Source organism: Ptychodera flava, chromosome 14 (genome assembly GCF_041260155.1).
Source record: "Ptychodera flava strain L36383 chromosome 14, AS_Pfla_20210202, whole genome shotgun sequence".
NCBI lineage: Eukaryota > Metazoa > Hemichordata > Enteropneusta > Ptychoderidae > Ptychodera > Ptychodera flava.
Window position 1 is genome coordinate 32,088,086 of NC_091941.1, and position 16,808 is coordinate 32,104,893.

Genomic DNA, 16,808 nt, shown 5'->3' on the forward strand with positions numbered 1-16,808 from the left:
ATGGCCCTGTAGAGGTGAAAATAAGCGCACCCCACTGGACAAGGCGTGTTGATGTGAAATGCTACATATTTACTGCATTTGGTCGTACTGATTTATCACTACTGAAGACTCAATACTATACTTCACTAATCTTGTCGTTTATTGGGTTTGGAATTTGTTCAAACACGTCGATTGTGTTCCATAAACATTGGGCGCGCGTTGGGCATCGGTGTTCAGGGCTCGACATAAGCGCTAGCCCACTAGCCCGAGGCTAGTAAATTTTCAAGAGGACTAGTAAAAATGTCTCCGGAGGTAGTCCTGCGGACTAGTGCAATTTTCAAGTTCCGTAGTTGTCCAGGAAAGTTTATTGCTACAAAACTAATGGGACCCCGGGCCACTCATTCGATAAGAATGAACCAAGCCTCGATCATTTTATATAAAAATAAACTAACTTTTACCCAAACAAATTGGACAGTGAAACAGTGAAGCAAACTTTATTGATCACCAACTTAAAATGAAACAGTTTACCTGCTACGGAGAATCAACAATTGTACTGTACATGCCAGTAACATGGCCCCGGGAAACATGGCTCAACGCTGAGCATCAAACGGAATTGTCTGCACGTAGTGTATTTTGGTTTGCTTGAAGCTCATCACTTCGCCTAAAAACATGAGCAACCCCACAATTTCGTTCAAACACTGTATCCTTGCCTTTCAAAGAAGATTTTTCTCAAGATTTCTTCAGGGGCATTCCCAAACAACACCTCTGATAGTTCGTAGCCAGCTTGACCCTGCTTTAGAATGCCTCCACATGCTGACCTCCATATATAGTCAAGACCCCCTAGCTTGATTGGAGCTGATCTTAAAAAGAGCCATCTAGCTTGCCAAAACAGTGCTATGGCAAGTTGCTACTGCTTGTACAGGTGAGGGAATTCCTCACAGATAATAACTTGGTGCTAGCAACTTATTGTTTTGCCATTTTAGTGGAAAAGTGTAAATTATTGGGGCAATAATAGTGAAGTGAACCTTAAAACAGTAGTGAAAAAACAACGTATGAAATGGGTGTATCAGACTGTTGTATCCAATCACTTCTGGGAGTCATTGGTTATTTTTGTGCTAATCACATTTTGTTACCAGTAACTGGCAAAAACTCATAAAGACACAAGCACATGAAATGGTAAAATGCAACATTTTACTATTAAAAACAAAATTTTTCACAAACATTATTACAAATGAGAGGTCCTCCCCACAAGCTGGTCAATTTTAAAATGTGATATATGTCAAAAATATGAAGGCACTCCACAGGAACATTTGTGAATGGCTGTATGTATTTCAGTTCTGGAGAAACAAATCTAACCCCACCATGAACAAACATGTTCTTTGCAAATTAATGGCGCACTACCTGAGCTATGAAGAATTTTCCAACAAATTCATTCCTACGTCTGATTTTATTCTTGATGGTAATAGGCTATTTTCATGACCTCTCCTCCTACACAGGACATTTCATTCAGGTTATTTTTGTGGTTTATATATGATTCAAAGTTAAACATTTTGCAGTAAGCAAATGTGCTAGTCTTGCATGAAAGTTAGTTATTGGGTTTAAAAACCTTTGCGACAAAAAATATGAGAATGCTCATATACACCTCTTTACTGCATGAGAGCAACATTTGGCTTTGCTTTAGCAGGACTAGTAGATTTCATTTAGGACTACTAAAAATGAACTGCTACTAGTCCTTCGGGCTAGTGGATGATTTGACCTTGCGTCGAGCCCTTGTGTTTCTGGGAGCCGCCATTACCGGAAGTTGGTAATCACATCAACACGCCTTGTCCAATGGGGTGCGCTTAGTTTCACATCTACAGGGCCATCGGCATTGTAGCGCTACTGGTGAGCGAAGTCGCAAAAACCAAAAATCACCGACCGCCTCACCGTAGCGCTACAATTTTGCAGCTAGGTACGCAGGGCGACCCATTCCCCAACATGCAACACAATGCAGTGGTAGGCCTGCATATCGTAACAATAGTAGCAGTATTGTAGTTTGGTGATGGAGGAGGTTTAATCGGCCAGTTGTCATTAATATAGAAGTCCCGTGGTGGGGCATTCGCCCTTGAATTGGTTACAGCTTTTAGGCAGCTAGAAGTGAGACTTCTAGGTCTATCTCCATGGTTAAAAGGTGTACACTCATTATGGTTTGCGGACGGTCCTTGTATCCGGACAAAAGATGACATGACCACCAAGGCAATACCTCTTTCTAGAAGTCATGTGACTGCATGATAAAGTAGGCAAAACTACTTCCTCGTGCTTGGTTTTTGTGTGTTTGGAACTGTTAAGGGCCCTGCAAGTACCAATCATAAATTTGTAGTCTATTACCGCAACACTGAAGTTATCGACTAGTGATTGCGGAGCGAAATTTGTGATTCTGTGGAAAAACTTCATAGTACATGTAATAGTTGAATTGCAAACACAACTGAAATTTTTCGTTGACATACAATATTTTGCATGATTTTGTACAATTTTACACAGTTTTGATAGAAATTCTATCACTCATTTAATAACAATACCAGTAACCAATTTGTGTTTTTTGAGCATTAGTTTTCCGACAATGGTTGTTTGTTGTGATGTACTAAACATTTGGAAATAATGCATGAGAGGATACAACAGTCAAGTTGTACACATTTAACACATCAAAATTTTGAATATTTATCACAGATGAAATATAAAATGAGGATACAACCAAAAGTTGTGGAACATTCCACAGGTCTTTACTAGTTTCATATTATTCAAAATTATCACAAATATCTTGGTCGCACTACAACATCTAATTGTTCCATCTGTTGTCCCATAACTACGCCCTCAACATAGAGTAAAAGATATTGGACCCAAAATACTACTTCCATCATGTCTTCTCATCTAGACAAAGACAATAAAATTACCGGTACTGTAAGTATGATAACTGTACTCTGTAAATTTTACTGTCTATTTATTGGTCATTGTCAAATATCGTGGTCATTGTCAAATATCGTGGTCATTGTCAAATATCGTGTGATTTTTTGAAGACTATCACACCTAGTGTACCCTGGTGAGCTCAAACTAAAAACCACAAACTCTACAATTTTCCATATAATGGGAATCAATAGTCTACATTTTTGGCCAAATACTTAGATCATAATTACATATTTCATGCAAAATGATAGGTCAAAGTGCTTATTTACGGTCAAAAGTTATGCTAGAGTAAATAAGACAGGGGTCAAATTCATAATAGCCAGTAGAAGAGAAGTTGATGAAATTCATGATTTTTATCAAAATTTCCTCGATTAAAAGTCTACATAAATGGAAAAGTGAAGGGAAGTCAAAACTAAGGTACATACATGTATACCTTTCCTACGTCAGTGCCTCCTCCCCAATATCAAACATATGTATTATGTATCTCAGTGTTACAATTCATTAAACATTGATGAACCTTTTCACCTCTATTGCACAGATCTACAATGGCCATTGTAAATGATCAATTTGGACAAACTGTGATACTTGCAATATCAAGTCATTGTAGCTTTTGCTGATTTCTTCAGTCTTTGACTTACAAGTATGGTTTCCCCTTTTTTCTCAACAGATGCACCCATACCACTACTCAGAGGCTCCATCAGCCATGTCAGCATTCACAACAATGTTTACAAATGTCAACGCAGTGCCCTGCAAGTACTGCCAACTTACACTCAACAAAGATATTCAAGTTTCTTCAATACATGTGAGTACTTTAATAAATGCCTTGATCTACATCTAATACCAATTTGTCTCATACTTTATTTGATCTTTTTACACACTCCTGCTTACAGCTTTAGGTTGGTTGGCACATGGTTCATCTAATCATAATTCTCTAAAAGATTTGCAGTTCACAATTATATGTACTGGTACTTAGCAGAATTTAACTGAAAGTGAATAAAACAGAAAATAAATTGTCAGTCCAACTATATCCACAACTTCTGTGTCAGTTAACACGTCATCAATTCAATGCCCATCAAGTTCCTAAGGCAATCTGACTTGTTTTTGAATGACGTCAAAACTTCTTGCAGCAGAATGACACGCATTTTAAATTTACTAACAATCTCTCCCTTCCTCGTCTGATTACAGATACTGCTGAGGAGCTTTGGAAGGGTGTTTTAGCAGAGACAGGAAAGGCCAGCAAGAAAGGAAGAGGAAAACGAGCAAGGAAAGGCCGGAAAAAGAACCTGAATCTTGGACAGCAGTTAGGAGAAGGTTAGATTGTGGTTAGATGCCGGTATCCATGGCATTGAAATACTAATCAGTGTCTTTGTTAAAGGTATACTGTCACCTGTTCCAATTTTGCCACAGTTACCATGGAAAGAGAAAATCTAACCAATCACGGATTTTAAGCGGGTGGCCGCTTTTTAAAAACAGCGCCCTCAGATGGCATTTTGAATACCAAGGAACACCCCTTTGACCATATATTGGCATATTTAGATTACAGGTGACTGTATACCTTTAAGGGCAGTACCTAGGTAAATTTTACCAGGGTTCCCCTGGCTGTATCAATGCAATATTATTAGGGAACAACAGAAATGATTATGTGGGTTTCCCAAGCCAGTTACCTATGTATCCAAAATATAGCAAAAACACTCCAATGAGTTCACACGTGATATTGTAACTTTCTCATTGATTCTTTACAATGATTCTGAAAGCAGACTCTTTACATATTTTGGAACATTACAAATTTTAATATCAAGTGTGTTGGTAAGTAGGTGTAAATATTCCGCTCATATATAGTGTATGACAGCACACCCAACATTGTGAGTGTCACCATCAGTGAAAATGAAATGCTGATGTTCATTCCATTACAAATATGTCATTTATGAGTGTGAGCAGTTTCATCTAAAAATTTAAACAATAGATTTGGAATAACATAGCTTTTCAAGCTGGTGTCATTTTTACCCTTCCTGGCCTGACATCTCATGTAGTGGTGCAATGTGAATTTTGTTTCTTGATGCTCTTGTTGACCTGTTGTTTTCATCAGCAGAATAAAATCAATGAATTCATAACGCCCAGCCAGCAATTTGTGTGTGCAATGCCAAGTTGTGTATGTTGACCTTTTTCAGGAAAACTGAGCATGGCCTGGCCAGGTTTGAATGTACCTGTCATCAAGGGTAAAGTGGTGAAAACAATACAACCAAAGCCCATAGATCCTGAGAGAGAGGCAGAGCTACAGAGGATACGAAGTGAATGGGACAAGCGAAAAAAGAGATCAGTACCCATAGAAGAAAGAGGTTGGACCTCAAAGAGCTGGGGTGGTCGAAGCTATGGACCTCCTGATCCTGTTCCTGGCTGTAAGTGTCAAATTTTTAAGAAGCATGAATGTAAAAGCTATACGAAAACAGAAAAATGAGCTCACTCAATGTAATTGAAGTTATTAATCTGTAGTATAGATGCTGAAGTACTGGGCACTTCTGCGCAACATTGGGGACTTTGCCAAGTCTGTTGATAGAGGGCGCTGTTGCCCCGGGGGTTTGTTTCAACAACCCAGGCCACAGTATAAAGTTAAAGTAATTCTTTGTTTTGGGCACTCAAATTCCAAAAGGTTGGCAGATAAGTGGTTAAGAAAAGAACACGCAAACTTTAACACAAAATCAGCTTGTTTTAATGTTACAGATTTTTTGGACAACATTTACATGCACATTTTTTTGTAACTATATGCCAAAGTTCTGAAAGGTACCGTTTTATGTCACACAACATGGTTCAGTGGTCATAATATGACTGCTGGTGGGGAGTATTTTGTGAAGAATTTAATCACTTTTGCCTTTAGGTTTACATTTAGGTACACAGTGGAGTATGCATTGATTAAGATGCCATGTTGTCAGTAAAATAATTACTTTAGTAAGAACTACTCAGAAATAGTTGTATTTGGATAATAAATAAATGATTTTAGGAAGTGAAGTGAGAGACAAGAAGAGGAAGTTATTTGACAATGATAAAACAATCCAACCATTGTGATAAATCATCAGTTGTAGTCTATTAATAGGTTTACTGTCAAAGAGGAAGTTAAAATTTATCGAATAACAATCGTATTGTTTCAGTAAGCATTTAAAGGTATACAAAAGATGGGCATGCTGTAATTCATTTGGAAAAACAGGGAAAAGCAATTGTGATCTCATTAGATACATGTGTAATTGGAATCATATTACATTTAATGTAGTAGATAGGACAGTAGGCTAGCTTTCACCATTGCTGAGTAACTTTCAGAAGTTTCCCATGTTCCTTCCAAAAGTACGTCTATTCCCTTTGAATTCATGTCGATTTTACACAACCAAACCATTTTTGAGATGAACACATTTGCATTTCGTCAGAAACCATTCGTGAAGTCCTATCCCCAAAGTCTGAGGGCTTTTACAGCGTAGGAAATGTGAATGTGCCATACATAATATACAATGCTGTACATTAGATTGATTTACTCAACCAAATACATCGGGTCGGAAGACATTGGGTACTCTGATGTAATGGTGCTGTGTATTTACAGAGTAGCAGCTGCATTGTTACCTTGTACTATTTAATGTTTTAGTGAGAACAAACAGGTAGCACATCTTGTACAGTGCTCCGTTGGACTTTTGAACTGTTTGTATGCTAGACCAATTACGTTAGAAGACAGCAGGTGTGTGTAAGGTAGTTCTTAGCCCGACAACTCAACCTCAGCAAAAGATGTTACTGTCAACTTTCGGATGTATTTCTCATAAAAGCACAGGACAATCACAAACTATGAGTTACTAATCATTTTACATTATACACCATTTTATGTTCCAGGTGATTTTGAAGGATTTGACTCCACTGTGATTCAGGTAAAACGTGTTTTCAATATGACTGGAACTGTAGGACGTAAGCGCAGTACGTTTGTTGTTATGGTGGTAGGCAACTACAATGGTGCTATAGGTAAGAACAATCCACACATTTCTGACATGATCCAGTTCAGCTGGAATTTACTCAGAGTGTGCATGCACAGAAAGTGTATTCAGATATATCCCTTTTCATAGTAGCTTTCTGTTCAGCAAATTATGACTCTTCCATGATGTTTGTGCGTTCTTCCGCATTGCGTTTTAATTATTTCACATAATGATCTGATACTGCACATTATATGTAATCCTAGTACTGCCTATTATATGTGCAATATTGCATAATATGAGTGAAATATTCCAGGATTTGAATGTTCTCTAAGTAACAGTAAATATTTATGGTACACTGACTGATGTTCTGTATTAAAGGATGTGTATAGTACAGTATGTATGTGTTTCAGACTGCAGATTGCCATCAAAGTACAGTACAGTACAGTACGTGTATATACCAAACTCTGTGCAAATGTGTGCAGATATCGCATGGTATTTACCATGCTGTGTGAATCATTTATTACACAGTATATGCCAAATACTGAGTATTTTGATCACAATATTGCAAAACTGCATACAAAATGCATAAAGAAGAAAAGTCTCTTTCATATTTAGGAAGGTATTTCAAGAAGATATTAACCCTTTCACCCCCAGTTCCCTGTATACAGTTCCAACTTTACCATAGAAAACAATGGATTTGGGACAAACCATGGTGGTGATAGGGTTAAACTTCCCTTTTTCATCATATTCAAGAAATGAGGGGTCTTCAATATATTGCCTATGTTGACAGACTGCTTTATGGTATTTACTTGCTGTAGGTTATGCAGTGGGCAAGTCAGACGAACTCACCACAGCATTGAGGAAAGCCAAAAACAGTTCAAAACACTTCTTGCATTATTTTGAAAGATATGATGATCACACAAGTAAGTGAAAATAAACTACTGTTATGTATGATGTTGTAACTTCTGTCTTCTTTCATATTTAGTTCTGTGTGATATTAATTAAAAGTATATAACAAAATGTCAATTTTCAGAAGAGGAAAGATTCATTTTACTGGTCATCTTGAAGTAGATATGACCTGAATTATAACATTTTCATCTCACTGGATGGTGTGATCAAAAACATTCTAATAATCTAAACTTCCAAGGATTTACTCAGTCTCTCATTGTGTTTCAATAAAATAGATGAGAACAAAGGTTTTTAGACCACTGTTCACTGGATTTCAATGTATGCTTATTCAACCATTATTTCAGTTTTTTTTCTTTTCATCAGTGTAGGTATACAATCTCAGTCTCTGAAATCTCATTGAGGTGAACTTTCAAGACGTTTGAAAATTTTACTGACTTTCTTTTCACAGTATTACATGATGTAGAGAGCAAATTCAAGGCCACAAGAGTCAGGATGAAGAAACAAGCGAAGGGTAATGTGAATTCCAATGTTACAGATAACAGTTGTTTGCCATTCGTTATCACAAAACGAAATTGGTAAACCTTTATGTAGTTCAGAGCTATTTAAAAGCAACAGTTGCTAGGAGAATGTGTATTATCGATGAAAACATCGATTTCTGTATTGTGTTTTGTACGATTATATACTGGTTGGACATTGGATGGAATTGGTGGTACATGTAGACAAGCAAGTAAAACAAACCTCTGGCAGTGTCAATACACTACCAATGTTGACCAACTATCTTGTATTTTCCTTGACCTCCAAAGCAAAAAGCAAACTAGACTAATAAAGAATAATCAATTATTACAGTGAATAGGACTCTGGTGAAACTTACTCATATAACAAACCAATTTTTATGAAGTTATTAGTTCATCCTTACCTTATTGGTGACAGTGTTATGGCACTATCACATCATTTCCTTTTATTTCTCTTTGAAGGTTATGGCTTGAAATGTCACCGAATTATCAAAGAAATCTGTAGATTAGCCGGAATAAAAGATTTGCATGCCAGGGTATACGGTTCCACAAACCCACTGAACATATGTCATGCGGTTTTCCAAGGATTGTCTAATCAGGTTTGTGTCCACACTTTTATAACTTTAACGTAGTCTTGTGCTGTGCTTTTGCACAACTGTCAGATTCACCATATCAGTTTGGAAATCTGCATTCACAGAAATTTAGATACACACATTTTTATTCTACTCTGTTCTCAAATGACCATCTTATGGTAAAAACCACAGACTGAATAGTGTTACCATTTGGTGATTGAATTCTTTCAACTGAAGATTATTGTTTGAAAAGCTCAATAAAGAAAAAAGAATTATCATTCAGTTTATATTGTGTTCATCACTGGTGCTCTTTTAGCCATTATAATTATGAAGGACATTTGCTAATATTTCATGTGATTTAATAAATTTCTCTATAAACCACTATCTTCTAGTTTGCATAGCTTCCACTGGTGTTAGGCCATATAAAACACCATGATTTTCAGCATTCCTTTACTGTGTCATTTTTGTGGTTTATTTGTTATCACTGGGATGTATCAGTTGCAAAATTGCAAGTCACATTTCATGAAAAGCAAAAATGTGTGCAAGATCCCCCTTGGCTTTCCCTATCCACTACTTATTTGATAACTGAGTGAAAAAAAGTAACAGAACTTAAAAATTACTATCAAAAATTAACAGTACAGCCTAACCATATATTTACACATTATCCCCCTTGGCTTTCCCTATCCACTACTTATTTGATAACTCAGTGAAAAAAAGCAACAGAACTTAAAAATTGCTATCAAAAATTAACAGTACAGCCTATCCATATACCGGATTTTTCTGAGAGTACGCCCACTCGAAAAACCGCCCATGGGCGGTTATTTGGGGGGTGGGCCGTTATTAAGAATTTTAAATTTCATCTCAACCTTTGTCTACGGCATTTCAACTTGACTCCCCTTGAAAAAAATTACCTACGCAAAGGTCAAAAAGTTTTATATAGCGTACAAAATAAAATAAGTTACACTTCTAAGATAATTACTTCGGCGATATATGTCCGTATCCCCCTATTTATGCTACTAAAATGCAGGTGGAATGATCCAGAAGAACGCAAAGTCAACCTTAGAGTTTGCCACACAATGCCAACAATGATTGACAGATGAAGCAGGAGCCAGGAATTTTCCATTCTGCACGATGGGGATCATGAAATAAATTAAATGACTATCATAAAAAATAACACTCTGTTTCATTATATTGACCTCTTTGCGTGCAACGAATGTGAAACACTGTATCTATTTTCACAAGTTCGACTACTTTGATTAACTTGTCACACTTACAAACTAGGTTAGCCCTGCGTACGATGCTGTGTGCTCCGCTACAGCTAATAGCCCCGCTCACCACAGCTCTGCAAAGACCCGTACGTAGGGTCGGTGACTTCAAATCCATTTTTGGACTTGACGTAAAAAGCCAAATTACTGCCGAAATTCAGCGTTCTTGGGCCCAAGTCGTATCCCTGCCTACCTCAGCTACTCGATCGCTTCCAAAAATGCCAGTCTTTTATTCATTTCTCGTAAATAACCGTCGATGTCGGCAACTCTCTCGCTAGCCCTGCGTACGTACGCAGTGTACGCTGTGTGTAATAGGAACGCACACAGGGAATGCACTGCGTACACTGCGTACGTACGCAGGGCTAGCGTAAAACTGTTGGTCGAGGATCCCTGCAGTACGTCACTACAGTGACGTAGGCGGTGACCTCTCAACTTCTGAACACGAACCAAGAGATTACGGCCAGCATCCGCGCGCCATCCTAGGACTGAACTTTCCCCCACCCCCCAAGTAAAAGTTTGGTTTCAGTTTTGTGAGACTGGGAATGTCCATAAGACGAACGATGGTCATCGATATCACACGAAGAATCTCTCAGTTTGTGTTTAGAAGTTGAGAGGTCACCGCTAGGTCACTGTAGTCGCGTACTGCAGGGATCCTCGACCAAGAGTTTTACGCTAGCAAAATGGCGGTCTCCGTGTAGTCATGTCGGGCAAACTTAGAAAAAAGGCGATATTTCAGTGAATTTTGAGCGGACTTCTGGTCTGGTTAGTCCCTAATAACCAAGCTGTCGATGAGTGTTGGCAATTTTTAATTTGGATGGAAAATATTTCGAAATATCGTCGAGCAAACTTCCGCAAAGGGTGCTTGCGGCGGAACATGGACGCTAGTCTATGGAATATCCCATAGCTGTGGTGGCGGGGTTAAAATCGTAAAAGTCAAAAGCAGCCCGTAAAAGGCATGAATCCCATCTGAAAACACCACAGCTATGGACCCACAGCTAAATGGGACCTTGTGTTGTCACGGTTGTGCGTTGATTATCCATGCATTATTTTTACCTGACTCGGAATTTATTTTTCCATGTGTGATTTTATTTTCCAAAGAGATGTGTATAATTATTATTGCAATTTGTGTTGATATACAAATAAAAGAAATCTTGATCGTATCTTGGGTTCAGTTTAGTTTTATGCGTGCGTGAATGAGTGCACGAGTGTCAGTTTATGTTATTGTATGATGCATCAGAAAATTGCAACATTGTGTCCTTTTTGTTGAAGATGGATCTGTTAGAATTTGACGAAAAAGAAAACAAAACTCGAGAGAAAAAAATGAGTGGATGTTTTGCAGCGTTCTACCGTCATTTATTGGACACCGTGGTGCGAAGCACCAAAGGTGTCCTATGTCGCCACAATGTCTGTGTGTGTGTCCGTCTGTCCGTCCGTCCGTCTGTCCGTCCGTCTGTCCATCCGTCTGTCCGTCCGTCCGTCCGTCCGTCCGTAGACAGATTTTGTTCCACTCATAACTTAAGAACCCTTAGGTCCAATGTCATGCAATTTGGTATTTGGTATTATCATGATGAGACTTAGATCTGATTAGATTTTGGTGGGTGTGGCTTATTAATTAATTGCTCATTTGCATATTTTATGACTTTTTTCGTTCACGCAGATATCTCAGAGACGCCTGGAGCGATTTTGTTCAAACTTGGTAAAAGGATAGTACTCTACCTCATACAGATGCATCTTGATTTGTTTCACAATGCGATCAAATTTGGCCGTGGTAGAGGACTTTTCAGTTTTCACCTCCATAGACTCCCATGTATAAGGCAGACCATAGACTCCCATGTATAAGGCAGACCATAGACTCCCATGTATAAGGCAGACCATAGACTCCCATGTATAAGGCAGACCATAGACTCCCATGTATAAGGCAGTCCATAGACTCCCATGTATAAGGCAGTCCATAGACTCCCATGTATAAGGCAGTCCATAGACTCCCATGTATAAGGCAGTCCATAGACTCCCATGTATAAGGCCAAGAAAAATAAAAATTTAGTTTCTCATCGTATTCATATTGCAAAAAGGATGCAGTGACACAGTTTTTAGTCCCCACAGATAAAGTCCAGGGGGCTCATAGATTGGGTCATGTCAGTCCGTTAGTCCATCCATGTGAGTCCATCCATTCACGCAGATATCTCAGACGCTTTGACAAAATGTCACGTGACCTTTGACCTCAAATATACATATTTGTCCATAACTCGGTAACCACAAGTGCTAAACCTTTCATATATGGTATGATGGGACACCCTATGATGCCACATATTGTACCTCATTAATTATGTGCATATCTAATTTTGAGCAAGCCAATAGAGCTAGAGGTCTGATTTTTGGTATGTACGGATAACTTAGCAATGCTATTTTTTTGACAAAATGTCACGTGACCTCAATTACCTTTGACCTCAAATATACATATTTGTGCATAACTCAGTAACCACAAGTGCTACACCCTTCATATTTGGTATGATGGGACACCTTATGACGCCACATATTATACCTCATTAATTATGCACATATCTAATTTTGAGCGAGCCAATAGAGCTAGAGGTCTGATTTTTGGTATATAGGGATAACTTAGCAATACAATTTTTTTGACAAAATGTCATGTGACCTCGGTGACCTTTGACCTCAAATATACATATTTGTCCATAACTCAGTAACCACAAGTGCTACACCCTTCATATTTGGTATGATGGGACACCTTATGACGCCACATATTGTACCTCATTAATTATGCACATATCTAATTTTGAGCGAGCCAATAGAGCTAGAGGTCTGATTTTTGGTATATAGGGATAACTTAGCAATACAATTATTTTGACAAAATGTCACGTGACCTCAGTGACCTTTGACCTCAAATATACATATTTGTCCAAAACTCAGTAACCACAAGTGCTACACCCTTCATATTTGGTATGATGGGACGCCTTATGACGCCACATATTGTTCCTCATTAATTATGCACATATCTAATTTTGAGCGAGCCAATAGAGCTAGAGGTCTGATTTTTGGTATATAGGGATAACTTAGCAATACAATTATTTTGACAAAATGTCACGTGACCTCAGTGACCTTTGACCTCAAATATACATATTTGTCCAAAACTCAGTAACCACAAGTGCTACACCCTTCATTTTTGGTATGATCGGACACCTTATGACGCCACATATTGTTCCTCATTAATTATGCACATATCTAATTTTGAGCGAGCCAATAGAGCTAGAGGTCTGATTTTTGGTATATAGGGATAACTTAGCAATACAATTTTTTGAAAAAATGTCACGTGACCTCAATGACCTTTGACCTCAAATATACATATTTGTCCATAACTCAGGAACCACAAGTGCTACACCCTTCATATTTGGTATGATGGGACACCTTATGAAGCCACATATTGTACCTCATTAATTATGTGCATATCTAATTTTGAGCAAGCCAATAGAGGTAAATGTATGATTTTTAGTATATAGGGACAGACTATAGGATAGAAATTTTTTGACAAAATGTCATGTGACCTCGATAACCTTTTACCTAAAATACATGATTATGTCAATAAATAAGTAACCACAAGTGCTATGTCCTTTATATTTAGTAGGATGGGAGACCTTATGACAACACATGCTTTACCTCATTAATTATGCCCATATATAATTGTGGGCAAGCCAATAGAGCTAGAGGTCTGAATTTTGGCATATATGGATTAATTAGCAATACAACGGGGTTTTTTTTTCAAAATGTCACGTGACCTTGATGACCTTTGACCTTGAATATGCATATATATGCATAACTCAGTAACCACAAGTTCTTTACGCTTCAATTTTGATAGGATAGTAGACCTTAAGATGTCACATCTTGTACCTCATTTATTATGCACATATGTATTTCTTGGCAGGCCAATACAGCTAGAGGTCTGATCTTTTTTCCCGATTTAGAACCATAACTTAGACATGCCTCTTGTTTCAAAATGGGAACAATGACATAGACCTATGTGTCCATAGATCTGAACATATACACTCCAGTGATACTTCTTAATGACCTCATTTCCCTGCCCCATCAAGACTAATACTCCTATTACAAGTGGGGACTATGTCATTGTCAATGACTTGTTACTTCTAGAATATACAGAATATTATCTCACATAGTGAGTGTCTGAATATTATTCTGAATTGTATTCCAAAGCACATTCTGAAAGGACTCTTCTGGAATATACAGAATATTATCTCACATAGTGAGTGTCTGAATGTTATTCTGAATTGTATTCCTAAGCACATTCTGAAAGTAACTCTTCTGAAAATTTCACATTCTTTGCCACTGCACCATCTCCCTAATACATACTGATGACCCACGGTGTCCACTCAAGTCTCACTTTGATTTTTGGTTTTGTGATCAACAGTGATAAAATAACTCCTTTATTTTTTAGTTAATTGGCGGTAAATTTTTACCGAATTACGGCCCTGGGCCGTTATTTAGCTACAGGTGTGAAGCAGACAATGTAGCCATTTTCTGTTTAACGGCCCTGGGCGTACTCTCAGAAAAATCCGGTATTTACACATGATGATCTGTTCTGCAAGGATAGAAATCCAAGTGCAGTCATAACTGACTCTAACGTTCCACACCAATCAAAGTGTGTAATTAACATTGGTATCTTGTCATCCGTCTTCAGGAAACTCATCAACAGATTGCAGACAGACACGGACTTCACTTGGTGGAATTCAGAGAAGAATGTGATAATTTTCCCAGAGTAGTTGCATCACCACAGACTTTTGTGCGTTCAGATATTGAGGAAATGGACTGGGATAAAGAGATGCCATTAGAATGGAAAGAAATCAAACCCCGTAGTGATAGGTCGGCCAGGTTTGAGAGGGATGGTTCATTGGTTTTCTAAGGAAGCATAGAACTGTAACATTAATGTCATTGACAGAAGAAATAGTCTTTGAAGTGGATATTTTCTGAGGAAAATATTCAGCAATGAAGAAATATTTTGAAGCTCTGTGTGGAGTAGCTTCCCTTGTTTGCAAACCATACAGTATACCTTTAACCCTTTCACCCCCAGTTCCCTGTATACAGGTCCAACTTTACCATAGAAAACAATGGATTTGGGACAAACCATGGTGGTGAAAGGGTTAAGTGAAATGGCATTGGGTGTTTAGTGTTTTTTCTCAGCAGCATAATTGCACAGATTGGGTATTTTTTAACAATGATAGTGTGCAAGTTCGCACACTACAAAGTTGACTTTTGCCACTTATTTGCTGTCGTGAAAATTGCTGTTCAGTATTAGTTTCACCAATCAGGAGAGATAATTTTGTTAGTCCTTTAACTTTGAATAGGAAAGGGATGTAAGAGCATAAAGAACAGCAGAGAGGATACCAATGGTTTAGTTTCTAGGTACAACAATGCAATTTTACTTTCACAGATTGGTTGTGGCATAGTTTCAAAGCAGAAGTTGAAACATTGTATTGTTTGAAGTGGCAGTCATGATAAAGATAATTATTTGATCAGTGAATTTTCCTGGTTTCAAACCTCTCCACAAAATTCAGTCTACCTCCTGTACCTGATAAATGGGAAATGACTTGCCTCTTATCACCAACATGCTGAGAAAATAATGGTACATGACACATTGTGAAGGGAATGTAGTGTGAAACCATGAAGTAGTTAGTTGCTGAAGATTCTAAACTTGCCAATTGCTTGAATTTGCTTGAATGGGTATTGGTCATCAAGTCCTTCTGAATATTCAAGTTGATAAAGTTGTTGTTTCTCTGCATATTTTATACAGCTGTGACATTTTATTCAATATCCCCTCACCCCTGACTGACCTTTTGACAAGGAAGTCTTATCATCAAAGTTTTCCCCATTTTTCGGGTCACAGGTCACAGTGGACGCATTGAAGTAAGCCTTAGTGCTTAGTCAAATCACTGTTGAACAAAAGAAATAGACCATGATATTGACACTCACCTTTGAGCATGACAGATGTAATTTGAATTTTGTACATAAATACATCAGGTTCCAGAATTAAAAACAGTAACAAAATGATCCTTAAACTGTCTACAGCTTAAATGTTGATAACAAAAACTTTAAGAATAAAGAATAACAAGACTGGATTTAAAATATATTGTTTGATAAGTACCTGTCCATCATCTTTGTGTCTGCATGTATGTGTATGTGTGTCAGCTGTCAGTCTGCCAATTTCCCAGTGCATATGTATACCATAAAAAATGCAGCATTTGTCCAAAGTGCCATGTGCAAAGACGGGGTGGAGAGGGGTTGTCCGTGCCAGAATAATATAAAGAGTAAAATCAACTTTTCCGATGTGAATGGTAGGCATGTCTTTTTGTTGAGGCAAAAAAATTGATTTCTGGTGATTGCCTGCATCACTTCAAGAAAAAAGATGTTTCTGGTCAGTTCTCCGACAGTACTTGAAGACATGATATGAGTCACATGTTTCTTCTGTTGAAACCTCACCATGGCATTCCTACAGAAACAGTCTATCTACAATCTATCAGTAAGTGCACAATATTGTAGCAGGTTTCATGTTTGGACTTCCTTTCGATGGAATGTTCAAAAAGGAAGAGAAAGTATTTTGCAGTTTGTGATAATTGATAGCTTGCCATTGTCTCTAAACTGGTTATTATAAAAGAAAAAAGCAAA

The 16,808-nt window shown here is 37.8% G+C and overlaps 1 protein-coding gene across 1 annotated transcript in view; it reads left to right on the forward strand.

Moving 5' to 3' along the window:
* The window catches only part of LOC139150198 (small ribosomal subunit protein uS5m-like), an 18,083-nt gene extending 1,813 nt beyond the window's left edge, over nucleotides 1-16,270 (forward strand). Inside the window, exons 2-9 of the mRNA XM_070722410.1 lie at nucleotides 3,587-3,721; nucleotides 4,105-4,230; nucleotides 5,088-5,315; nucleotides 6,784-6,909; nucleotides 7,679-7,783; nucleotides 8,218-8,280; nucleotides 8,744-8,880; nucleotides 14,827-16,270. Of these exons, the coding sequence (XP_070578511.1) occupies nucleotides 3,587-3,721; nucleotides 4,105-4,230; nucleotides 5,088-5,315; nucleotides 6,784-6,909; nucleotides 7,679-7,783; nucleotides 8,218-8,280; nucleotides 8,744-8,880; nucleotides 14,827-15,048 (1,142 nt within the window). The 3' untranslated portion in view covers nucleotides 15,049-16,270. The remainder of the gene's footprint in view (nucleotides 1-3,586; nucleotides 3,722-4,104; nucleotides 4,231-5,087; nucleotides 5,316-6,783; nucleotides 6,910-7,678; nucleotides 7,784-8,217; nucleotides 8,281-8,743; nucleotides 8,881-14,826) is intronic.
* Nucleotides 16,271-16,808: the final 538 nt, after the last annotated feature.